The sequence below is a fragment of the Carettochelys insculpta genome, chromosome 1 (genome assembly GCF_033958435.1).
Source record: "Carettochelys insculpta isolate YL-2023 chromosome 1, ASM3395843v1, whole genome shotgun sequence".
NCBI lineage: Eukaryota > Metazoa > Chordata > Testudines > Carettochelyidae > Carettochelys > Carettochelys insculpta.
In genome coordinates, this window is record NC_134137.1 from 252,794,170 (window position 1) to 252,821,153 (window position 26,984).

At 43.1% G+C, this 26,984-nt stretch overlaps 1 protein-coding gene across 8 annotated transcripts in view; it reads right to left on the minus strand.

Annotated features, from left to right (window-relative positions):
• Positions 1-1,011: 1,011 nt before the first annotated feature.
• SOX5 (SRY-box transcription factor 5) overlaps positions 1,012-26,984 on the minus strand; it is a 422,924-nt gene continuing 396,951 nt past the window's right edge. For all 8 annotated transcript variants that reach the window (XM_075004792.1, XM_075004831.1, XM_075004821.1 and 5 more), the window contains 4 exons: positions 25,030-25,138; positions 23,989-24,162; positions 12,365-12,581; positions 1,012-6,363 (listed from right to left, as the gene is read on the minus strand). In XM_075004792.1, the coding sequence (XP_074860893.1) occupies positions 6,060-6,363; positions 12,365-12,581; positions 23,989-24,162; positions 25,030-25,138 (804 nt within the window). In that variant the 3' untranslated portion in view covers positions 1,012-6,059. The remainder of the gene's footprint in view (positions 6,364-12,364; positions 12,582-23,988; positions 24,163-25,029; positions 25,139-26,984) is intronic.

Consider the following 26,984-nt stretch of genomic DNA (forward strand, 5'->3'; position numbering starts at 1 on the left):
CACTACTTTTTTGGTTCTTGACTGTCTCAGGTGGGAGGGCATAAGCTTCTGCTGTCTGTGGCTCACAAGCTGGAGAATGGAGACTAGTTTCGAAGGCTGCTCCAAGTACCTCATTTTTACTGGCTGAGGGCCCACTCCTGCATTCTGCTGGAGTTAGCGTGAGTTGAAGGCACATAGTTACTCACAGGAGTACACCACCCTGCAAAAAATCAGAGCTCTATCTTGTGGCTGGGAAATTGTTTTAGGCTCAGTCCTACAAACTCTTACTTGCAGAAGGCCTTTCCAAGTTGATGGAGCACCTCACAGGAGTAGGGATGTGCCAGGATCACTTAAAGGCTGTAAGCATCCTATCTCCCGCTGTTGTGAGTAGTTTTTGAATGTATAGGGGTGCGTACCCATGGCAGCCACCTCACTGTGTACTTTCTTTTTGGCGGTTTTCATTTTGGTTGAAGATGGAAGTAGTGGAAAGCTTGCACTCTTTTTCTGCCACGTTGCTGTAGAAACTGAATGAGCTGTTAACTGGATGTTGGGGTACACTGACTGACAGTAGATATGTTATTTATTGAGTAGTTATTTATCTTTGTGCAGAATCAGGCATTTTCCCTGGATTTGCTTTGTCTTCCTGAACCTAATAGCTACCCTAGTCAGTTAGCAAAACAAAATCAATGTGTTGTTTAGAGCTGGGGTTGGACACAAACTCTGATCCAGGCATCCCACATGTATACTGGCTAGTATCTGAATCTGGATCCAGACCTGTATTTTGGAAATCATTCCTGTCTGCAAATAGCCCAAACAGGATCTCCGAGTCCTAATTTCTCTCTCGCCATTTCAGCTGCATTACACAAGGAAGGATGCTGGCCTCTGGGATTTGTACAAACTTGAGTATCCGAGTAATTGAAACCTGGACCTAAATTTATTGTACCCTGCTTTAGTCGTCTGACAATGAAACAGTGCACTTAGGCTGTAAGAAGTGGGAAACAGAAACACAGTGTAAGTAAAGAACACATTTGCTGTTTTTATTGGTGCCTTGTAGGGCAATAATACTGAAAAAAGGGGAATGCAAAAAAACCCAGCATGGTGGCAACCCATATCTTAATTTTTTTAAAGAGTACATCAACTCCCATTTTTTTATTTATTGTGGCATGAATGATAACATAAAACCAAAACATGAAAATATACAACTTATATTACACTATGTGTTATGAACAAAATATAAATCTATAACTCTATGTTATATTTACATAATTATTTCTTTTTATTAAATTTCAAGTGAGATGGTAGGTTGCACATACTTTGTTTTAAGCTCCAGGCATTTGATTGTCTCTATTTTCTTTTGTATTTTTCTTTTCACTTGTAAAATCCAAAATGTTAGAAGGAGTAAGAAGAGCTTTAGAGCCAGTGGAGCTATATAAATACTGTTTCAGCAAACCAGTGACAAAAATCACTGGTGAGTAGAGAAATCAGTCAGTAAAAAAAAACAAACTTGACATGTTCTTCAATCTGGGAAACTGACAAGTTAAGATAAAGCTGAAGAAATAAACCAAACCAAACATCCATCCCATGCCCTGTGAGTTGAGGACACACTTGGATCCACAGCTAATGAATTACATACATTTCCTTGAAGATAGGATTCTATCTCGAAGTGGGCAGACAAAAATATTTCATATTTGATAAACCATGCCCTTAAAGATACTATATGCAGTTGCCATTAATTCTAGCCGTTAAATTCTTGCTAAGTGAGGTCTACATTTCCACTGTGTGTAATTATTTTTGATGCTATAAATGTGATGTCAGAGTCTTCTTCAGTGACAATAATAGCTCATCTCTTTGGATTAAAAAAGAAAGCTCTGAAAATGTGCTGTGAAAAGGTTAAAGACAATTTACTTTCTAAAAAAATTGATTTAATTAAGAGTCTACTGCAAAAACCAGATCTTTGAAATAATGTCTACGCAGAAAGAATTTCTTCCATGTGCATTTGTAATAAGAGGATTTGGTTACAAAACTAATTAAATTCTATAATAGTAGCTAGTGTTCTTTTCTGGGGGCCTGATTAATATAGCGGAACGGTTAAATAAAGATGTTAAATGCACTTAAAAATCCTATTTTACTAATATAAGGCATGAATAAATTCAGAAATAATTGTGTTATTTCATTGAGCTTACCAGTCAGTCCCTCATTTTTTTTTCTTTTGACTCTCTTTTCCCCACTGTTGGTAATACTCTCTGAGAAGTTTGAGTCACATTGGAGCAAGCAGCATCCCTGATTTAAGAGGAAACGAAATGTGCGACCAACACAAAAGTTCTAACAAGAAGATCATCGTTATCCAGAATCCCAGAAAAGAAGCGAGCTAGGCCCACTTATATTACAGGCTTATTGTGCTCTTTTAGATTAATACTATCCTAATCTCTTCTAACCTGGTTTTTCTCGGTGCCAAAAGGGCACAAAACTCAGGAGAAGAAAGAAACTAGACAAGAACTTTTATAGGAAAAAAAAAAGAGAGAGAGAGAGAACAATAAAATAGGGACCCTTTTTCAAAATTTTTTTAATACTATAGGTAGGCCATATTGGTGCTCATATCCAAAGATGAACTTAAGCACATGCTTAAGTGCTTTGCTGGACTGGATCAGTTTCAAAACCAAAATGCAAGATCTTTAACAAGGCTTGAACATTTGAAACAAGGTTTGAAAATTTGACCCAAGACCCAGGTCCTAGCGCAGTCTCTCAGGTTTGCAATAAAGTCAGCACATTTTTTTCTTTTTTAGCATTCGTTCTGAATCATGGTCAAAGACAACATAGAAAATAAAGCACAACCCACTCTCCCACACCTCCCCAAAGAGGAATTTATCACCCTTTATCGGGAACAGGGCTCAGTCCTGCAGCCCTTACTCACCCACAAGTGCTCCTGATTCACATGACTAGGTTCATTGGCTTAAACAAGGCTACTCCCATTAGTGAGGCCTGGAGAATCAAGCTCGTAATATTGTGGGTGAAATGGTAGACCCATTGACTTCAATGAGGCCAGAATTTTACCATATATATTTAAGATTTGCTCCAACCTTGCCTGCCTTGATGGCACCTACCTGGAGCTAAAACAAAGTATTCTTGTAGCCCAAAGTCACATAATTAAACCAGAACATCTCTGTAACATGTCGGAAATCAAGCATCCAGCAAATGTGAGGTGAATCCACAAGAGTCAGAAAGAATTTGTTCACAAAGACAGGGAACAAATTAAAAAAAACAAACAAACAAATATCTGTTTTCACATTGTACATAATAATGATATAAAAACAATTGTCTATTTTTTTCTTCTTATCCAAACAGAGTGCTTAAAAAATTGGCTCTAGATGACTGGTGTAATTAAATAACTAAAATGAGTGATGAGAGAGCAGAAGTTAATTAAGATTGAAAACAACAGTTCCATTAATTCACTCCATCATAATAAACATCAGAAGGTGACATGACTGGGGCCAAAATTAAAATGAAGAAATAAGAATGGGGTGAGCGTAGGAAGAAGTGAGTTTTTATATGTGTCTATAAAAAAGGCAGGATTGGGCAGCAGTTTTAAATATCTTAACAGCTTCATTTGCTGCACTGCCAAATCAGAACAGAATAAAATAAGGTAGAAAAAAGGGAAATAAATTATACATAATTTAGTAATCTGGGAACAGCTGACCATTATTATTATTATTATAATTACTATTACAACACTAGCAAGAAGAGGCAGTTCAAATGGAAAAAAAAATACAGTCATCAAATACAAACAAAACCAAAACAACCCTCTGACATAGAGAATGTGATCAGCTACTCCAAGCATAACCCCAGAGCAAGTCTTCTGAAAGCGAGAAAAACTGAAAAGAATTTTTGATCCAGAGGTGAAACTCAAAGGGGGAACAGTAAAGAAAAGGGAGGATAAAAGAAAAGGATGGCATGTGGGGGGAGAGGGGGGAAGAAGCTATCACACCTCCAAACCGCTCAGTGGAGTATCAGCCTCACTCTTCCATGGCATTTGTTTCTTTAAACAAGCTCCTCAGGAGACCTCTGCACTTCAAATGGTTTGTCTTCAGGCAGAGGAAGGTCATGATCCTGCAACTGGATCTGGAGGGACTGGACTGCTACAGGTCTAAAATTTAACTGGCTTCAGGATCTCTTACCAGGCTCAGGGACCTGAATCTACTGGTAAGCTCTGTGGGCTGAAACCTGCAAATGCAAGTGCCTGAAGTCCTTGCTCCCACGAGGCGTTCCAGTGATGCTGAGTGTCTGCTTGTGAGTAGGGACTAATGACGTGAGTGAGGGTTTGTAGGATGGTGACCTATGTTCACAAATTGTGCCTCAAGGGAAAGCTTTTCTCTGCCACATAAGACTGCGCTTCTTGGGGCAGAACTGCTATGGAAATTAGAGGTACCCTTTTTGTTTCTGTGTTAGGTCACGCTGCTGCCTGCTGTCTTACAGCACGAACCTGGGCACTCTCTTAGAGGCGGAGAAGAGTCAGATACCAAAAAGAGGCTTTGTGTCACCATGTTTATTTACTTCCTTCTGTGAAACAAAGCAGAATGTTGAGTAAGATGGCTGAAAACAGAATGGGTTAAATTGTGCAACTCCACAGTCTCAAACATGCCTGCCCACATGTTACCAGGACGGCTGAGACGACTGAGGCAAAGAGGGCTCAGACAGCATTGTAAGTATCTGTTGTTAGGGAATTTATTTTCCTGGTGTCCAACCCTCTTAAAACCTGTGGATGTTCCAAGTAAGTAGAGAGGGCAGAATCTCAGTCAAAATCTATCCAATGGTTCAGAGATCAGTAGCAGTCCATTAAAACTGAACACTGGATTCCTCCGTTCTTGAGTTTAGTACTTCTAATTCATCTGCTCCACGTTAAACAAGAGCATGTTCTGGTCATTTTTTATGTTGCCATTTGAAGTGCAAATTAAAAGCAAAGGCTCTTTACAAACAGAGTTGTTTAGAGGGTGTGGGGTTTCATCCTGAATATGGTTTTTGCTCACAATGGTCCAATATTATTCTTATTAGTACCATAAGCACGCACACACAAAAATCCAAGATCATAAAATATTTTTCTCTAAATTTTCTTCTCTCTCTCTCTCTCTCTCTCTCTCACTTTCACCTGAGAACGGCACCTACAGTTTCCTTTAAAAAACAAAAGAAAAGAAAACAAAGTCTAATCTCACCAGCTGCTGGTATATCAGTTTCTTCAAGGGATTGTCTACGACATAACACTGTCCTAACTTAAGACAGAAGAGGAAACAAAAGAGACCAACTGAAAAATAAAATTGAAATAGCTCAGCGCTTTAGTATAAATTTGGCACTTGCTCAAAGACTCAGTGTGGTGTGCAACTCATGAAGAGAAGTCCTCTCTAGAAAGGAAATAATTGCGTGTTGGGGTTTACAGAAACAGACTCCCCACTCCCTTCCCCACCACACACACACACACACACACACACACATGCGTGCCTCCAACCCTAAATATTCAAAGGTGAAGGGAAAAGGAGGAGGGCGGGAGAGGAGGCAGAAGGGTCAAAGGAATTTTATCATTGTTTTTCCTGTCAGGTGCATTACCAAAAAAAAAAAAAATTTTTTTTTCTTTTACTTCTCTTTAAACTGTAGCACAAAACAACAAAACACATTCACAAGCCACTTGTTGGCACTGTGTACCTGAGTGAGAATTTCTAGAACATTGTAGAACAAACAGCCATAAAGTTTATTTGAAAAACAAAACAATAAAAGGTCGAAGGGTAAGACTTCAGTGCTTGGGTATAGCAGCTGAATTACTGGCATTATTTTACCCATAGCTTATTTCATTCTGTTGTTGTTGTTGTTGTTGTTGTTGTCAGCATTGTTGTTGTTTTCTTTCTTCTGGGCCTTTCTTTTTTTAAATGCAGGCTGATGTCTATTAGTCAGCTGATGTCCCAACTAGTTAAGACTAACAGTTAAAGTAACAGTCAGTGTATGAGAAAGTTAATGTGCTTGGCCACTGGTAAGGATAAACCAGGTGGGGCTTTTTCTTCCTTGAAGTCCTGTAAGGTCACACAATATTTGGACCCTTATCAGTTGGCTTGCCCTGCAATGTGGTTTTCACTGTCACTGCCGTAGTCCACATCAGGGTCATCCTCTTCCTCATCGTACTCATCATAGATTTCTCCATTGATGTCACTGGCCTGCATCTCCTCTTTGATATGCGGCTCCTCGCCTTTGATGCCGTAAGTGCTCTGGATGACAGGCATCCCGGGCTCCGGGCTGCTGGACACACTCGAGTGCTCTGATGGCAGATGTGGGGAGGGCATTCCTGCCATGGCGATGGCTCCTGGATAGACGACACCGGCCGTGGCGATAGGAATCTGTGCTTGTTGCCTGTTGTGGAAAAATAAAGGGGTATTTAAATACGAGCAGGACAAGACTTACAGCATATCCATTTGGGGCTTGGTGATGTGGGCCTAAAGATCACTGGTGTCCAAAACAAACTTTAGAAATCGCCCTAGCCCCCACAGCCCCCAGCCAGGCGCTGCCCCCCCGAGCCAGGCACTCTCCCCTGACAACCAGGCTCCCCCCGACAAACTGCCAGTGACTCACTGGAGCTGCCCTGCCCCACCTCAAACTGCCCTACAGCCCCAAGTGAGCCACAGGAGGAGCCATCTCTGCCGCCATGTGCTCGTCCCACCAAGTGGTGGGGTGTGTACGTGGAGAGGTGAAGGGCACGCCATGTGTGCTGTTCTAACAAGCCGCTTTGCCACCCCGCACTGTCTAGTTCATCACACGGGGCAAACGGACAGAGTACTGGACACCGCGCCAGGTCCCTTATCTCAGGCCCGCTGATGAGGGCGGCAAAAGGGGCAGGTGCTCCAGGGGCCGGTGATTCAAAAGGGCCTGGAGCTCTGGCTGCTGCCGCTTTTTCAGTAGCAGTAGCAGCAACCAGAGCCCCAGGCCCTTTAAATAGCTTCCAGAGCATTGAACCGCACACCCTGGGCTGGGGTGGGAGGGCTGGCGTGATGCACTCTAGGTGCTGCCCAGGCTGTCTGCCCTTGTCCTTCCTCCCCCAAACCACCCCTCCCACTTACTTAGGGGCCCACAGAGACTCCCTGGCTTCCCACCCCCAATCTTCCAAGCTTTGGCCCTTGATTCTATGACTACTATTAGGTCTGAGACAAATCACTGATTAAAAGACATGCCCCCTGGCCTAAGGGGCAAACTCTTCTGCTGGGTGAATGGGATGTCTGTGAGCACAGTCGATGGCAAACCGCCTGCCACCTGTGCTCAAATGATCAAAAAGATCGTCCTCACCAATATCAAGAGTTGCAGAATGAAAACTAGGGCTGGAAACAAACAGCAAGGCTTTTGCGGAGGAAAGCGGGAAGTCCCAGAGGGAGTCTATTGGCAACATGGGGAAAAGGAACAGGATGTAGGATAGGAACGTGAAGTTTATTTAGAAACCTGCTAGCTCATAGAGAGGGGCATAGGGAGCCTTCTGGGACCCATGTGGGTGATCCATTAACCTTAGGGATGGCAGATAAAACTAGTAAAAGCCAGACTTAGACATACATTGTTTTAAAACAGAGCAACATGCGTGTTTGATAAAAGTCCTCAGTAGGACCTTTAAGCCTTGGAAATATGTACAAGGTACTGAAAGCAGAATTATTTCAGGCCATCAAAACTCCTTTTCCATGTAGAGCACTTGCTGTGTTGTTCCAGTGTTTATTTCCCTGAGAAGCTCCAGGGTCCCAACAAGCCTAGAGGTTTAAAATTCATGCTCTTTTGTTTCCTTGCTGCATAAAATAATTCCATTGCAGTAATACCCTTCAGTACATGCCGCATATTGTAATGTCATCAGTGGTGTGTCCATCTGTACTGAAAAGCCTTGTCACAGGAGACAGAGTGAAATCTCTTGAGATGAACGTTTTTAATTAAGAATGAAATCCCCCCCCATTCCTGAGCCTGACTGGCCAGTAAGCCATGATCAGCACAGTGATCCTGAAAGACTAAGCAGTCCTGAGCATAAGAACTCTTATTTGGAATTATTTGTTATGTTTGTAACGTTCTTGCTTGTTGCCGTCGTAGGGAGGCCTGCTCATATGCAGTCATCACTTCCTTATTTTTGAAACAATACAATTGCCTGTAAGTAGAGAGAGACCATAACTTTTGCTTTCACTCTTAATCCAAAGAAAGACTTAGAATGATAAAGTCAGCATTTCTGCATTGAGCATTATTCAATATTTTTAAATGGCTTTTAACGTGTAACAGTAGGAATACTTTGCACTCAAATGGTGCCTTTCAGAGGCCAAACATTTGTTAAGTTTCAGAGTTCATCTATAAGGCTGCTTACATTTCTTAATTGATTAATGTCTTCCACTTCTATAGTACGTTTCATCAACATATCTCAAAGCTCTGTATTGCCATGGATGCATTAAACATTGTAAAGTCTCTGTAACGTAGGCATTTTCAGCCTCCTTTAGGGGATGAGGAGGCCAAGACTGGTTTTCAAGAGCGCTAGGTCCCGAGAAGTAATTATTGCAGTGATGGGTGACCTAGGCTAGTAGGCTTTCTTCATCTCAGTGGGCTGTAACAGTGTTGTAACCACAATGGTCTCCCAGGTTGCATAATTTTGCTATCTGCGCATGTGCACCTAGAGTTTGTGGGGTGTGCAGACTGACCCACAGCAGCACCTTGATGGGATGTAGAAGGAGCATGCAACTCTCACCCTCAATTTTGTACGCAGCCAGCTTGTGCCTCATTTCAGATCCCCTGGCTTTACATGTGCATCATTTTAGTAGTACTGATAGGAAGAAACCTACATGTACTGAAACCAGTGAAATCTCACAACCCTGTGCATAGGCAATGGTAAACATACGTCATAGAGCTGGAAGGGACCTTGGGAGGTCATCAAGTCCAGTCCCCTGCCTTATTGGTAGTATCAAGCACCATTTTTTTTTAAAATCTATTTGCCCCAGATCCCTAAATGGCTCCCTCAAGGATTGAACTCCCAACCCTGGGTTTAGCAGGCCAATGCTCAAACCACTGAGCTAAACAAAATGTCTTGTGACTCACACATGGGCTACAGGTTACCCACCACTGAATTACAGTTGAACTTACAGGTAGGCTTTCAAAACTTTTGAAACTCTGGCCACTTCTTTTTGTGCCTAAATTGTTTAAAAATTGGGTCTTAAATGGCTTGCACCAGGCCCTAGAGTGAATCAGAGGCAAAATCTGACTCCCAGGATCAAATACTGATTGGCATCCATGTTTGTTTTTCCACTGACTTCAGTAGAACCTAGATTTCACTCCTTCCTGCTAGTCTGTGCTCTAAACCCTAGACAAACTCTCTCCAAAACGGCTTGTTTCAGTCAGGGTACTCGTTGGACTCACTGGAAAGTTAAATAATGATATGAAGAATGTTGCAAGATTATTTTAAAAAATTGCAAAGCCATGCATATCATCAAGATAAGCAGTATTTGGGGGTCTCTGTTGCCATCTATTCTTTCTCACAAAGCCCCTCCTCCCCTCCTTTTTCTAATCTTTTGATGCTGAATATTGGCTGACTTCCCTGTGTTTGTTTCAATGCTTACCAGTGGGATCACTGAACCTGCCAGCACCACAGGGTTAAGCAGCTCAAATTTCTCTGTTGAGCTGCTTATTATAACAATATACACTGTAGCTGTTCAAAACACTGTCTAAGGACACCTAACAGTAACTGGGCAGCTATTTTCTCCTTTATAGCTTTGAGACCCATTAACTAGAGACAGGTGACGTGGTTTTGGGACAAAAAAGAAAAATCCTTTTCATCCTAAAGGGGAACAAGAGACCATGTGCCAATTTTTCTAAGGCTAGTTGACCAATTTTTAAAATACTTTTTGTGTAGCTCTGTGTTTCCCTGATCAGACAGATGTGGAAATATCAAAAGGATGTCTGTCCTTGCACTACTTAGCTGTGTCTACACGTGCATGCTACTTCGAAGTAGCGGCACTAACTTCGAAATAGCGCCCGTCGTGGCTACACGCGTCGGACGCTATTTCGAAGTTAACTTTGACGTTAGGCGGCGAGACGTCGAAGTCGCTAACCTCATGAGGGGATCGGAATAGCGCCCTACTTCGACATTCAACGTCGAAGTAGGGACCGTGTAGACGATCCGCGTCCCGCAACGTCGAAATTGTGGGGTCCTCCATGGCAGCCATCAGCTGGGGGGTTGAGAGACGCTGTCTCTCCAGCCCGTGCGGGGCTCTATGGTCACCGTGTGCAGCAGCCCTTAGCCCAGGGCTTCTGGCTGCTGTTGCTGCAGCGGGGGATTCATGCTGCATGCACAGGGTCTGCAACTCGTTGTCGGCTCTGTGGATCTTGTGGTGTTTAGTGCAAGTGTGTCTGGGAGGGGCCCTTTAAGGGAGCAGCTGGCTGTTGAGTCCGCCGTGTGACCCTGTCTGCAGCTGTGCCTGGCACCCTTATTTCGATGTGTGCTACTGTGGCGTGTAGACGTTCCCTCACTGCGCCTATTTCGATGTGGTGCTGCGCAACGTCGATGTTGAACATCGACGTTGCCAGCCCTGGAGGACGTGTAGACGTTATTCATCGAAATAGCCTATTTCGATGTCGCCACATCGAAATAGGCTACTTCGATGTAGGCTTCAGGTGTAGACGTAGCCCTTCTGAGCTATCTCCAGCCAAAACCCAAAAACAGCTGCAGAAAGAGCCTTCTAGGCAGTTCTCTAGAACAAAAAGCAGAGAACTAAGTCTGGACAGGCATACAAACCTTTGGATGTTTCTCTGAACCAGTCCTCTTGAGATGTGATCTCCTCACTAGCACTCAGCTTACCACAGAGCAAATATTCTCTGGCACCGCTAATTTCCTTGGACCGAAGTAATCTCATCACGTGACCAATGTGAGCTGGCTGAGGATGTTTTTAGCCTCTGTCCTCACTGACCTTACTAGCAAGGCTCAGTCTGCCATGGGCTGTTGTCTTCAAAAGCATTGCTGAGCAGTCTTTTAGCTAACTGCTTGCCAACTTCCTTGAATGTCAGCTAGTGTTTCTGGCCTTGCCAGCTATAGAGACTATCAACAGATGAATTCATGTAGATTCTGTAAAACACCGTAACAAGTAACACTTGGCACATACGTGGTGCATTTCATCTGAAGATGTAGTCAAAGTGGGCGAGTATCATTATAGCTCCATATTATAGATGTGGAAACTGAAACAGTTGGCCAAAGTTAAAATAGCAGAGTCATGAACAGATCTCCTGACTTCCAGGTCACATCTACATGGGCTACATGGTCTTCATATTCTGCTAGAGTAATGGGGTACAAAAGGCCCTTTGAGACTCCATGCTCGAGTTCTTGTGGTCCTGCCAAACCCCATTCAGTTGAATAGGGTCCTCCAGGCCTGCCTGCAAAGGCTGCAGGAAAGCATCCAATCAAAGCAGAGCTGGGGCTGACAAAAGCAGCTGCAGAGGCTAAACAGGTCAGTGGCTGGCTAGCACCAGAATGGGGAAGAAGCACTGGAAGGCTGCAAAACACCATAGGCAAAGGAGCCCGTGAGAGAAGCTCGAGCAGGGAAAAAGCAGAGAACCCTGAGACAAGGGTGAAGAGAAAGGGACATAGGAAATGGCCCATGGAACAGCATCAGCACCAGAGTTAAAAGAAGCAGCACACGACTGCAATTTGTAGGGTTCCTGGATAGGGAACCAGAGTAGTGGGAGAGCCTAGTCTCCCTCCTCCCCGCCCCCACCAGCCATTGGAAAAGTGGCCGAATCCCCAAGGAGAAGATAGGATGCTGATTAGAAGCCCAAGAAAGGGTCTGGGAATTTAAACAGGCCCAGAGACAGGCAGAAGATCCAAAAGGCAGCCAACCATTTGTTGAACTTTATTACTCAGAAGGGGACTGAAACTGAATAACCCAGATGACAGCTGAGATACCACAGAACTGCTGAGAACAAAGAGTCTCCAGAGAGAAAGCTCCAGGGGCTCTTTTCTGTACCAGATGAGGGACAGACTTAACGCTTTCCCAGAAGGGGCTGTGAACTGAGCCCAGAGGCAGAGCTGCAGGTATTAACCAGGGCACCACGATAGGCCCTGCTGGACTTCCGGTACCCCGGGAAGGTTGGTTTGTTTGTTCACCTACTGACTGTGTGTGACCAGGCTGGTGGGCTGGAGCACCGAAGACTCAGCTGATGAGTTTAGCAGCTGAGGTGTGTCCAAGAGTAGAGTCTGAGTGCCAGTTCACACCCAGCTAATAAGGGCCACTCACGGGGGAGAGCCTCCATCGCTGTTAACAACGTGTTATTTACCCTGTACTAGAATACAAAATGTACAGATCTGACACAAAGACAACCCCAAAAATTTGTATTGAAAGAAAAAAATATGACAGGCCCTTACCCAACATTAAAATACTGCCGCATCTCTTGTCGCCTGTTGCGCATGATTGCCTTGTACTCCCCGATCCGCAGTTTTTTGCCATCCACAAGACAGGTGCGCTTCGGCCTGGGCTTGTATTTATAGTCTGGGTATTTCTCCAGGTGTTGCTTGCTGAGTCGAGCCTGCTCCTCATAGTATGGCTGCTTCTCTAGGTTTGTCATGGCTTTCCAGCGAGATCCTGTCACAGACGGAATGAGAAATGAGAACCCTGCCCAGTTCCCATTCAGAGAAGGGCAAATAAGCAGATCATTAAGAAGGAGATTCCACAGTCCTATCGGTTTTGGCTGTGAAACATCGCTTTTAGAAAAGGAGAGTCATAGCTAGCTTTTTTATTTGGATGGCAATCCTCCAGAGTACACACATGGGGTGATGGTAGCTTTTGTACATGGCATTTTTTTGTGAATAAATATTTAATGACCGCTGCTATTACACATATTGTCTTTTACATGAGACATAATCCCAAGGTCCTGACCACAGTAATTATTAAAGATCTGTGACACTTCTTTGTAAAAGCAGGTTGCAAGTCCCAATAGCTTGGGCAAAGTCTCAATCAGCTGTTTAGATTCTAGTCTGCCTCTGGTCCTCTCTAGTTTCATTTGGGCATGGTACTTTTCACCACTTCTTGTTCTAAAGGGTGTCATGTTCCTGTCTGATATGAATTAGTGGCTGCATTCCACCTTGGGCGGGATTAAAATATAGGTGTGCTAGGGTCTTGGTTTCTCGAGTCAGGCTTACCTCATAGTCAAAGATTTCATTTAAAAAAAAAAAGATGATCTTTCTAGCTCTCCTGGTTGTAATGAAAAGCTTGAAAGCATGAATAAAGCACAACCAATGTGCTGAATTCTGCCTGGGTCTTCAGAGAGCCTGAAACAATAGCTCTGAGAGAGATGGATTATTCACTGCATCCCAGTAGGATGTTAACTGCAAAACCTATGATGATGGGAAGTCCTTCCCGCTGCAGCCCCACAAAGGGCTTGTCTACACTAGCTCCCTATTTCAAAGGGAGCATGATAAGTAGGGTGTTGGGAGTTTACTAATGAAGTGCTACAGTTCTAAACTTCGAAGTGCTGGCTCATGTCTAGCCAAGGCTCACCCGCCGGTACTTTGAAGTCCCTTCACTCCTTGAAATTTTGAGAAGCAGAAGTGAAGTTCCCATGTACAAATTAACAGTTGGAGACAAAGCATGACTATACACTATTTTGATAACTATTGCATGATTTGAAATATTCCTTCTTCATTGGGATGATCATTATCTTTTGCTCTGTGCTTCTGTGTACACTAAAGCTGGGCGAATAGTGGAAAACATAAGAGTTTTATTTAAAAAGGTCCCATGAAATTCATAAAGTGGAAAAAAAAAGCAATACAAGATACCTGAAAAAATTCTGCAAGATACCCTGAATGAATTATCCTTTGAAAATTATTCAATGAATTATAGGATTGCTTCAGGACAAGTACCCAAACCATTCTAAGCAACACTGATGGACCAAACTGTGAAATATATGGCACAGAAGGAAAAAGAATGGTTGTAAAATAGTTAATTGTCCTACTGGAAACAAGTATGCATGATTTCCTAACATAATTGGTTCAAAATGTCATATTTGACTTAACAGTACTTTCCTTCTTTGTTACATTTCTGTGCTTGGCTCATGCTTTTACTCATAGGCTGGGTTTACACTTGACCCCAACTTCGAAGGGGACATGGTAATCAGGGTGATGGAGATTACTAATGAAGTGCTGCGGTGATCTCCCATCACCCTGGTTACCATGCCCCCTTTGAAGTTGGGGGCAAGCGCAGACAAGCCCATAATGTTCTTAGCTCACTGTGCTCCCAGAACTATCTTTTAAATACAAAAAAGCACAGTTCTCTCTTGCTTAAGAAGAAAACAGTCTGATTCCTTCAGGGAAGTGCTCTTAGGAAGACACAGCCCAGTGGCTGGTAACAGTTTTCTTGGTACTTTGCTTTGTTAAAGTTTCGTTTTAATCTCAAGTGTGGGTTTCTGTAATGACAGACTAATAGGCTGGGTACAGAATACCGATCTTGCCTCACATCCAATGGCAAATGATCCAAGTGGAAACAACTGCCAGTCCTGTGGCACCTGAAAGACTAACAAATTTATTCTGGCCTATGTTTTCATTGGCTGGAGCTCACTCCATCAGATGCGTGAAATGGAGACGTAAGAGAAAATGTCTACTCTGAAGGGAGCCATGAAAAGTCATTCCTCAGCGCAATTAGTGTGGAGTCAATCATGTACTCTCCTGCCCCCGTAGATAAAGGAGTATGTAAAGCAGCTTAGTGGTCTGCTGAAAAGTCATTTCCTTGTGGGGGAACCGCAGGCCCGTGACCCAGAGCACAGCTTGCCTGCATCTGGACCCAGAGGCTTGGGACTCCCCTCTCTCGCTCCTGGATCACTCTGCCTGGTGGAGGCAGGATGTGGCTCTGCTGCTGCCTGTGCCTGTGGCTCTGCTATCACCGCTCCTCCTCTCCCTTCCCTGGCTGGGGGAACACAGGGCAATGCCTTCTGGATGCTCTGCCCTTGCAGTGCTCCTACTGGCCAGAAGCAGGGGGTGGTGCCTGGGAGCCGGGAGAAAAGCGAATCCAGGACACTTTCCTCCTTGCTGCCATTCCTCCAGCTGGGGGAAGGGGCTGCAGCAGTGGTAAATGCCCCCTCCATCACCCTTCCCGCTGCTGACACCCCTGCTGCTCAGACCACCCCATCCTACTCCTGCACCTCTGCCTGCTGGACACCCCACCCTGCTCCTGAACCCTCTCTCCCCCAGTGCCCTCCACCCTTCTCTCCTGCCCAGATCCCTCACCTCCAGCCTGGTCCTGAACCCCCACCCACTGCTGCCCCCACCCCTCATATGCACCCTGCCTCCCACTCAGATCCCCCAATCTCAGCCCACTCCCGTATCCTCCCTCCCACCCAGACCCTAGACACTCATCCCATCCTGCTCCTGCACCCTCAGTCCTTCCCAGACCCCATAGCCGCTCCCCAGCAGCTTCCTCTGATACCACTGAAGCTGTAAGAGGAGTGAGGTATCTCAGTCAGGGGCCACATCAGTGAGGTGTTTTGTTGTTGCTGTTGTTTTTGTTGTTTTGCTTCTCACTTTTACCGTGTCCCTGACTGATTTTCTGTGGGTCAGTGACCTCATCACAACCTAAAAAAAGCTCCTACTGGTTGCAACCAGGAAAGTGACTATAAAAACAGATATTGAGATTCAGTAACTACCTCTTTCCTACTGAGTGCCACGTCCAGATCAGGTTTAGTAGACACAGTGATAAACAGCTGGGAACAGACAGAACGTAGTACACCCATGCAGCTGACCAGGGGAAGACTGGGTGGAAATGCAAATATGGCCTAAAATTGTTGGTATTACCCATTAAGGCTAGATCCTGAAAACATGATTTTAGGATGCCAACATGTGGATTCATTTTCAGGATCTAGTCCTTCTGCAGCATATTAGCTTCAAGTCTGAATAAGTCACAAAGTAAGGCTAAGCGAATGTAGAATTCTGAGGCCATAAACATCATTTGAGCACTGACTGATTTAAAAATAATTGTTTATGCTGACAGACAGTTTTTATTTATAAATAATTAAGCTGAAACCCTAAAAGGACTTCTCGCTTAAAGCATGTTAAATAACAGAGAAGAGAAGGCACCACAGACTATTTCTGACTCCTGGATAAGTTATGTGAAAGCATGTGTCACACTTGAGCAGTAAATGTCCATACAGGCAGAGAACTGAAGGGGTCAAAGATTAAAAACATTTCTTAGGAGGGATACATACAAATCTCATCTAAAGTTTGGTGTTGCTGCATGTAATTACTGGTGGTCATTTGCACTTATATCTGACATCTAAACCACGTCTACACTAGCCTCTTCCTTTCGAGAGGGGCATGGTAATGAGCGAGGTCAGAAGATGCTAACGAGACACTGCCATGAACGTGCAGCACTCCATTAGCATAATGGTGGCTGTGGCGATTCACAAGTGCCGCTTTCGAATTGCCTGCTGGCCTTGTAGACGGGGAACTTTCGAAAGGACCTCCCAGTCTTCAAAACCCCTTTATTCCTATTTGGTTTTAGGAAAAAGGGGCTTTCAAAGACTGGGGGGTCCTTTCCAAAGGCCCCATCTACACAGGCAGCGGGCAATTCAAAAGCAGCACTTTCGAATCACCGCGGTTGCCATTATGCTAATGAAGTGCTGCATACTCCTGATTATGGTTATATAGAAGTTATTATGGTTATACAGAAGTTTTTCCTCCTCAGTTAAGTATCTTGTATTTAAAAAGACAATAAATGTGTAAATATCTAAGCAGGTATGTAATATATCCCATATATATCACAAATTAAACTAATATTCTTAATATCCCATAGTTACTTTTGTTAGTTTTGGGAATAAATGGATCACAAGAAAACATAACAGAATAATGAACATAGACCTTCACCTTGCAAAGACTTATTATGCACATGCTTAGTGTTATATACTGTGTTCTTTGAAACTGCAGGTTTGTTGCTTTAGTGGTGTGTATGTATTTAAATTAATGCACTATATAAAATCAGCCTATAGAATTGTCATTAAACTGTTCTGTCCACACACAAAATTTACTTAAACCACCTTTTACTGTGTTGACTGATGCCAATAGCCTCACTTCCCCAATCAGCCCCGGAAGGGCAGATCTCTGTACATAAAGTTAAGCACTTGCATGAGGTTGTGCAGCCCCAGGGCCATAAATACTGACATTTCCATCTATATCTCAATTGGCAATATTTACACATAAATTTCACTCATTATTCCCCCATCCATTGCAAGCTGCAATCTCAAAAATCCTGACAGCCTCACCTCTCTTCCTAGCAAATATTTAATAGCTGCCTCCTGCTGTGATACCTCCTATTACTGTGACATTATTGTTTTTACAAAATATATGAAAGATCACTTACTAGTGTGTTTTGAAGTACCATAAATAATTAAAATTGAACCATGCTTGTCAAAATAAATAAAAAGCAGATTTTGTGACAAAGTATCCTTGATTTTCTATTTATTTGTTTCATTTTCTGACTTATTAATATGCAAAATTTGGCAAGCTGCCATGGGTCTCACTATGAAATGTTAGTGTTCTAAAGTGTGTCTGTCTTGCATATAGATAAAGAAGGAGACCCAGATCCTTATGCCCATTTGAGAGCTCGTGAAGTCAGTCGGGGAATGGGCAGAGTCGGGGGTCTGCCTGCACAGGTCAGATAGCATGGATCACAGCTAACGTCATCAATCAACAACAAAGTTAGGTAAATCAGTCTTTTTGCTTGGACATAATATTTTCATGATAGTTTTGCAAGGCTGATTTTATTTTATATGCTTATACAGACACCCATGCACATTATTGCCAAGCCTAAGAAAAAAAATTCAAATTCAAGCATGGATCACACTATGAGATCAGAATCTACATCCATACAAATGCACATATATATATATATTAGAGGAAGAGCTGGTAGTACCACATAAAGATAAGATGCTGCTTTCAGTTGCTTGTAACTCTGCAAAACTTTAAACCTCTGGGCTGAAATTTAGATCTTGGGTGTCTGCCTCAGGCTGATTTTGGTTCTTTTGATTGATATGGAGCAGTGGTTTTCAACCTTTTTTTTTAATTGGCAGACCCCTGGAAATTTCAAAATGAAAGTGGTTAGAAATGGTCTGCAGACCCCACATTAAAACCCACTGACATAGATACTTGCATTAGTGGAGTAGAGATTTGGGAGGTACAGGTTGCACCTCGTAAAACCAGCACTCCGGTCCATGCAACATCCATGGACCAAAGAGCTGGGGAAGGAGGGCAAGCTGGGCCAGCCTCCTGCAGAGGTAGAGGGTTGGAGCTCTGGCATCCTCAGGCAACCTCATAGGACCAGGTCTGGAGTGCCACTGTTCCCTGGCAGCTGTGAGGGACTGGGGAGTCGGCTGCAGCGGCAAGCCACAGTCAGAGATCTGGGGAACCATGGCTGGAGCGCCAGGGACCAGGGGGCATTAACCTCCTCTGGTCCAGCAAAATTCTACATTCAGAATCACTGAGGTCCCGAGGGTGCCAGACCAGAGATGTACAAACTGTAATCTATTTTATCTCTTATCCATCTCTGAATGTATGTTGTAGATTGGGGTGGCCAAACAATTAGAGATGAAGAGCCAAAATAGCAGTGGATAGAGTGCACAGAGCCATGTATTATATATTTATTTATATTTATCTATCTGTTTAGATAATATATAATACGTAGCTCAGTGCCTTCCCTCTCCCCCAGCCTCCCCGCAACTCTAAATAAATGCTGGCAACTCACCAAAGCCACTGTCACACGCTTCTCCCACCAAGCAGTGGGAGGTGTGCACAGAGCAGGCGGATGGCACTCCCAAGCCGTGTCTACACGTGCACGCTACTTCGAAGTAGCGGCACTAACTTCGAAATAGCGCCAGTCACGGCTACACGCGCCGGGCGCTATTTCGAAGTTAACTTCGACGTTAGGCGGCGAGACGTCGAAGTCGCTAACCCCATGAGGAGATAGGAATAGCGCCCTACTTCGATGTTCAACGTCGAAGTAGGGACCGTGTAGTCGTTGCACGTCCCGCAATTTCGAAATAGCGGGGTCCGCCATGGCGACCATCAGCTGAGGGGTTGAGAGACGCTCTCTCTCGAGCCCCTGCGGGGCTCTATGGTCACCGTGGGCAGCAGCCCTTAGCCCAGGGCTTCTGGCTGCTGCTGCGGCAGCTGGGGATCCATGCTGCAGGCACAGGGTCTGCAACCAGTTGTCAGCTCTGTGTACCTTGTGTTGTTTAGTGCAACTGTGTCTGGGAGGGGCCCTTTAAGGGAGCGGCTTGCTGTTGAGTCCGCCCTGTGACCCTGTCTGCAGCTGTGCCTGGACCCTTATTTCGATGTGTGCTACTTTGGCATGTAGACGTTCCCTCGCAGCACCTATTTCGATGTGGTGCCGCGCAACGTCGAAGTTGAACATCGACGTTGTCAGCCCTGGAGGACGTGTAGACGTTATTCATCGAAATAGACTATTTCGATGTTGCTACATCGAAATAAGGTATTTCGATGTAGGCTTCACGTGTAGACGTAGCCCCAGTGTGCAGCTCTGAGGAGGAGCATTTAAAGGCTCAAAGAGCCGCATGTGGCTCGGAAGTCATGGGCTGGCTTTCGCCACCTCTGTTGTAGATCTATGACTAAAATTAATTTAGACATTTTTAAAATATGTAAGCAATAGCTTATTAAAATTTAAGGGGACCCAACAGAACACTTTTTAACAGATTTTTTAACAATTTAATGAAAAGCTAATTGTTCTCTACAAGTTCAAGTTGCAGTGAACAGATGGACGACAATTGTATGCACAGATGAATTTAGTGACAAATCCATGCATCTCATTTTTATACTCAAAACATACCACCACAGTTTCAAACTATATAATTCTAGTTTAATGAAGTGCTCATTTCACTATGAAAAGGACCTCTGCTCAGTGGCAAACTTGTCTAAGCTGCTGTCAATGACAGTGTTGCTCTGTGGACTTCAGCGTGTAGTAACCCGCATAAAAATATATATAATAATAGTAGCCTTTTCACAGAGACCCAAACACCTGGTCGATCTGTGGGTTTCTAGTTGCTCACCCTTCACTAGCGAGCTCCCTGCAGACTTCAAAAGACTGGCCTCTTGCAATTGAGGAAAGACCTTTGTAACATTTCTGCCAAGAAAAAGGATATCAGGGCATCCCTCTCTATTGTAAAGGAGGAAGGTTAAAATAAAATGTGAGGCTGGGGAGGAAAAGAAACCACCTTTCTAACTGCCTTCAAACACAGTTTTTTCCTCTGTCTGGCAGCAAAACAATATAGAGTTTTGAGTCAGCTATGTTGTCTGTCACCTCTACAGGATCTGTAATGAATTTGCACATTTTACTCCAACTACTGTACATCTAATCAGAAAAAGATGTCCCCATATCCCCCCGATCTAGCGCCAAACAGTAAAAGGTGATTCCTTATGTTAACAATTTCAGCAGAATAGCTTATTAAAACCAGATTTTAGGGTATTATAAAATGCTTAGAAGCCCTTTAAAATGTCAACCAGAATCCCCAGAGACTGTGTAAAATGTCAGCCTAGCTCAAGTGCCTGTTTTAAGCAGAATGAATTAGCAGTGTGCTGTCGTAAGTTGTTATCCAAAACAATCAGTTAAGAGTGAAAACATCGAGCTCCCTTTGTACTTTATATATGAAAAAGGCCATTCAGAATGATCCTTGTAGATTTTGAAGCAGATTAAAAGGCAGGTTTAATCAGTCCTACTGTTACTTCCTCTGTACTGTACTCTAATCACATCACACACCTGTAACTGGTCTAATCCCTTTTAACCAGTAAACATTTATCTTACCATCAAATTAGCTGCCTTGTCCTGCTCCTCTAACTAATCTAATCAATTCCTGCCACCCTTTTACTCAAGGGTTAATATCATATAAGAACCAATCTGTTCTACGTCTCAAATCAATTTAGTCTCATTGTTAACCCCACCCTGCTGCTACCTTATCACATCATGGCTACGTCTACACTAGCCCCTTCCTTTCAGAAGGGGAATGGTAATCAGTGAGTTGGGAAGATGCTAATAAGGTGCTGCCATGAATATGCAGCACCTCATTAGCATAATGACATCTGCACGTGATTCAGAAGTGCCACTTTCGAATTGCACACTACCCGTGTAGATGGGGGCCTTTTGAAAGGATCCCCTGGACTCTGAAATCCCCTTCTTCCTGAAACCAAATAGGAAGAAGGGGCTTTCCAAGTCCAGGGGGTCCTTTCAAAAGCCCCCTCTACACATGATTCCAAAGCGGCGCTTTTGGATCGCGCGTGGCTGCCATTATGCTAATGAGGTGCTGCATATTCCCTATATCTCCCCAACTCGCTGATTACCATGCCCCTTCTGAAAGGAAGGCGCTAGTGTAGACACAACCCATCACTCAAACCAATCTAACCTTATCTTCTGATACCTCTGACTGGTCTAACCCTCAGCATTCACCAGCCCTCTAACTAGTCACACCTTTTAACATTGCCATTATATCCAATTACATTTCTCATGGCATTCCAAAACCACAACCAGACCTTTACTCAGGCAAATATTTTCATGCTCACACTTTTAATCCCCCTCTTGCCTGACATAAATGTATACTGCAGCGCAATGCTGTATCAGTTAAAAGAATAACATCTTAGATTTGCTCACTGACAATTTCTTTTAGAAACATTATGAGTGTAATTCCATTGGCCTCTGTCAGGTTGATCCACAACAGCATTTAGGTTTCTAAATCCCAAAATTAATTTCACTGGAATTCACAAAACCCCGGCTCAGCTGCCACCAAACCTGTAGGCACCTAATCTTTCCTTTAAAAGTTCCCTAGGCGCTATGTTTCTGCCTCTGACCATGAAAACAGTAGCCTGGTGAGAGGCAAATGGATGTCTACATCCCAGGGCAATTAATGAACCCAGAGAACAGTCATTCCTCTGCCTAACTCACTTCAGAATTTGATCTGATAAGCACCCTCAGACCTCACATACCAGATTAGGCACTTGCAGGTCAGTTTACGTAAAATGACGTGAAAGGCAGGACTTTGCCCATGTCCCAGTTGTTAGGTATTCACTTGGGATATGCCCAGTGCTAGCTGCTCACCTTTCATTAGAGAACTCCCTTCTGACTTCACAAGATTGGCCTCTTGGATTTGAGCAGCTATTAGCTACTTACCGTGGTGAGTGCCCCAACCACTGGCATGAGGCGTGTTCTGACATGGGGTTCCTCAGGTTCTACTATTACACTGTGGATAAGTAATTTTTAAAAAGTCACTGGAGCAGAGGCACTGGATCTCCCTCCTCCCAGTCAAGTGCAATAATACAAGCTGGTGTCTTTTTTATCCTGCTTGCCTGTGTTCGTTCTCTCTCTCTCTCTCCCTCTCTCTCTCACACACACCATTCATTATGTAGCCACAACGGAACCACTTCAAGAGGAGAAACTGAGGAAGACACCCTCCAGCCAGCCATAGCCCAGTGATTAGAGAATGGACTTAAAAGGGAGCAGATACTAGTTCAAGTCCTTTCCCCTCTTTAGCAGAGCTGGGACTCAAGCCAGGCACCTTGTACATTGTGGATGAGTAACGTAGCCATTTGGCTAAAAGTTGCATAGGGAGGCTCAGTCACTTCTGCTACCACCATCAGACCGTCGAAGGGCATGTCTACTTTACCCAGAATAATGACCTGCTCAGAGTTGATCTCCCGCGATTCAATTTTCCGTGCCTGGTAGGGATGTGTTAAATCAACCCATCAAGTCGCCATTTTATTACCCCTGTACCCCTTGCTATCAGGAGGAGAAAGGGAGGTCAGTGGGATAGTTCCTCCCTTCAACCTTCCTCAATAAGGACAGCCAGTTAAATCAGTTGCAGATAAGTCAATTCTATCTATGCAATTGCCGTAGCTAGAATTATGTATGTGTAGTGTAGTGTGGACCATGCCTTAGAGAGAGGTAATTCCTTGCACCTAGGCACCTCCCCAAGAAAGTAAAGGGTCTTTGCCTAGCCCTCATCCCTTGGCTTCACATCTACCATTGGCTAATTTATGCAAGGAGCTCTTTAATCTGCTGACTTTAGTGAATCTCATTCTAAAGTGCCCATCTTTATCCATTTACCAAATAGAGAGCCTAGTTGCCTATTCAGGCATTGTTGACCCTGTGATTTTCTAGGCACCTGAAAATTAGGCATGACAATGCTCAGCCTCCCACTGCTTAAGTTCCTTTGTGAATCTAGCCTAAGGAACTACATTCAGTTATCCCCTTTCTACCCTTCAGGGACTCATGGGGTCTAATGAAATAGAATTTGGCCCAAGTGTTTGATGAAGGAAAGAAAGATTGGTGCAGGGGATTTACTAGCATGGCAAATATGTGTTGCACGGAATACAGAGTGGATAGGATATACACATTCGTTCTGATGTTTCTTCTCTGATTATGTGAATCTTCTCAGCATATCCTGGTGTATGGTTCATATATTAGAGAGACATGTAATATGTCCAGAATATTATAAAGACAAATAGAATACTGCCATTTTGTTTTAAAAGATGACATATTTTAGGGTACAGAGCATTTCATCTCTACATCATTCATCTGAGCACAGCACAATAGGTTATGAATCAGATACGGTGGTTGGCAGCCTTATTTTAAAAAACTATGTAGATAAAAGTAAACAAAAGCTTTTCAAAAAATAATGCAACAATCATGCCTGGATTATTCAGTGGCTCATGGAAATGAGCTCATATTCTTTGTCTAGTTCTTGGTAGCCTAGTGTCTTCCTGCCAAAAATATGACCTCAACTGCAAGTGTAGGGCTACCAAGGACTGAATGTGCTCTCCAGATCATGGCTGACACATACTGTTGGGTGGCAGTGTGCATCTTGTATGGCTGTTGTCCTTGCTATTACTCTGATGTGGATAACAGAGGATCTATGAACTATCAGGCAGGCACTACATTCTCTTTAAAATATCCAGTCAAAACCGGCATTCCACTATTAGAAAGTGCAGTGGTCTATTGATTTCCTTACCCAGTATCTTGCTAATGTTGGAGTTGTGCATGTCAGGAAAGGCTTGAAGGATCTTCCTTCTCTCATCTTTAGCCCACACCATGAAGGCATTCATTGGACGCTTGATATGGGGTTCATTACTTCCACGCCCTCTGGATTCTCGATAAATTCTAGATTCTGAGACACCTGCACTTCCTAAAAAGAGGGGAGAAAAATCATACCCAATTTCTGCTTTCAGAAATTTCTGCCACAGGGCACATTCAATAGACACATATTTAAACTACAGTCACCACATTTTCTATTTGAATCATTCAGGTGTATCATTCTTTTTTTTTGTGTTAATTTATAATTATATTGTTAATGTATAGTATAGTAGGATATGGTATAAATCTAATGAAGAGCTGCATTCAATTTATCAAACAATGTAAAGATTATTTAACTTTCTTATTCTGCTTAATAAAAACCAACCCTTATAAACACAGATTTGTTTGTTTTTTCTAATTCACAATATGTTGAATGTATTGCATTACCTGTTTCCTGCCTTCTTTGTGATGAGAAGGGTGTTAATATATGGCAACATCAGGTGGAGCTTTTTTAAACATGTCTCTAAGCAGCAAATGAACATTTGCACAGCTGCCTTTGCTTGTGCTTACACCACCACAATAACAAAAGCATTAGCTGAGATAGAAAAAAGCATTAAGCTTGCTTCATCAAATCCAAACAAGCTCCCACAGACCTAGCATATGCGTCATCTATAGATGATCAGCTCTATAATGCGTGGACTCTGTGTGTGATCTCAGTCATCCCACAACTATTTATTCTGTTTTCTTCGTTTTTACAGTCATCATGGTGTTCTTGATCCAGCCTTGACAAATGAGTGCATGACACACAAAGATAAAACTGCCCTTGGAACTTAAAACACCACAATATCAATAATTTCTCCTTCTTTGGTTAGTGGCCACTCCTTACTTATCCCGGCCCTTCACCCCCATAACCGCCAAAAGAAGCTTGTGTTCTTCAGCACATAGATTACTAGAAATAAGCAAAGTAATTCCTACTGACCATCAGAATCCCCACTCATGTTGAAATCCATCATAGCATGGCTAAACTTCCCATCTTCATTCTGTTTTACTGCCAGCTGTTGAGTCAGGCTCTCCAGTGTTGTTTTATCCTGTATGGGGAAGATGACTGGACTTGGATCAGGAAATCCAACTGCACAGTTCATGCGTAATTTAGAATAATTGGGAGGGAAGGGGAATAAAAACCTGAAGAGTTTACTGGGCAACGTATTTAAAACACACACAAACAGATCTTTTTTTTCTGGGATGGATATGATTTAAGAGCCCACAATTTCATTTTACAATTTGGCTGATTAGGTAGTGATGAGTAGACTTCATGATTATAAAGTTTGGTGTGGTTAGGCACCCGTTAATTTGGATGCACACTGACTCACATTTGACCTCTCTGTAACCCTGAGTCATAAAAACTGGATTGGAAATTGAGAAGATACAGGCTTTCTTGCACTCTATCTGTACCTCCATTTCTCTTCCCAGCCTGAACTCAAAATACAGAGACATATGCTATTTCTCTTAATTGTTTTGTTAATATTTTTGGAAGTAACCTGTGGGAATAAACACTAAGGCCGTAGCTATACTTTGCAGGGATTGACACTGCTGTGATAATTACAGCAGGGGGTTGGTTGATTTAGTGGGTCTCGTACTGCAGTGTGCTCTCTGGTTGCCTTCAGTACTTCACCGGAATGAGAGGACTAAGGTAAGTTGATAGGAGAGTGTCTTCTATCGATACAGCACAGTGTGAACACCTCCGTAAGTTGACCTAAGCTATGTTACATCCAGCTACTTTATTAACGTGGCTGGAGTAAAGTAACTTAGGTTGATTTTCCCTGGTGGTGTTGATAAGGCCTAAGATTAAACTTTTTCATGTTCCAGAAAAGCTCCGTTTGAGTCAGTCTGAGTCTTGAGCAGTGGTAGGTGTTCTCTTCTAGAATGCTCTGCCCCTTCTCGGTCACAATTATCTAACACATGGAAGAAAGAGTGTTCCTGGATTGCAACAAGACTGTATATGCTGCCAATTAAAGAAATCTGTATGACTACAATGTGTAAGGCACTGCCAGCACTATCTATCTCAAGACAGATAATTCCAACATTATATTCCATACATCCCCTCCTTTTTCTGAAATTGCTTAACTCCACTAATGCAAAGGAGTTCCATATTCCATCTATCTTTTGTTTCTACTAAGGCATATTTTACATAAATATGCTGCTATTTTCCTGGCAATAATCTGTGTACGGATAAATCTTTTTGGAAAACAATACTATATTTAGAAAATATAGGCAGTTTTCTCTTTTCAAAGCTAACAAAATGGTATGGTATCAAATTATAAGTTACACTGGTTGAAAAAATCCTTTTGAATTTTGAATTTTCTCCTGAAATAAAATTTACTGCTTTGTTGATATATGCACTATTCTTGATGACTGTCAAATTTCAACAAAACTTAAAAAAAACTCCACACACCAAATATCAGGTCATCTTAGACCCTATAATGATAACTGTAGCCTGATAATTCATCATATTGTAGAAGAAAGCAGGGAGAAACAAGAACCATGTACGGAGAGGTGATTCATAAATTTGATCTAAGGTTCAACCAAAGATTTAAACTCATGTGGCTCATATCTGACAAGGTTTTTCTTAAAATTTGAGAGACAACCCACGAACCACACTGCTGCTTTGAACACCACAAAGCTTTATTAAATATTGGGTGCATCTACACTAGCCAGCTACTTCGAAGTAGCTGGCACAACATCGAAATTGCACGCGTTGCGTCTACATGTGCCATGCACTATTTCAACATTGAAATCGATGTTAGGCAGTGAGATGTTGAAATTGCTATTCCTATCCGAAGATGGGAATAGCACCCTACTTCGATGTTCAACATCGAAGTAGGGTGTGTGTAGATGATCCACGTCCTGCTACATCGAAATAGCGGGGTCCTCCAT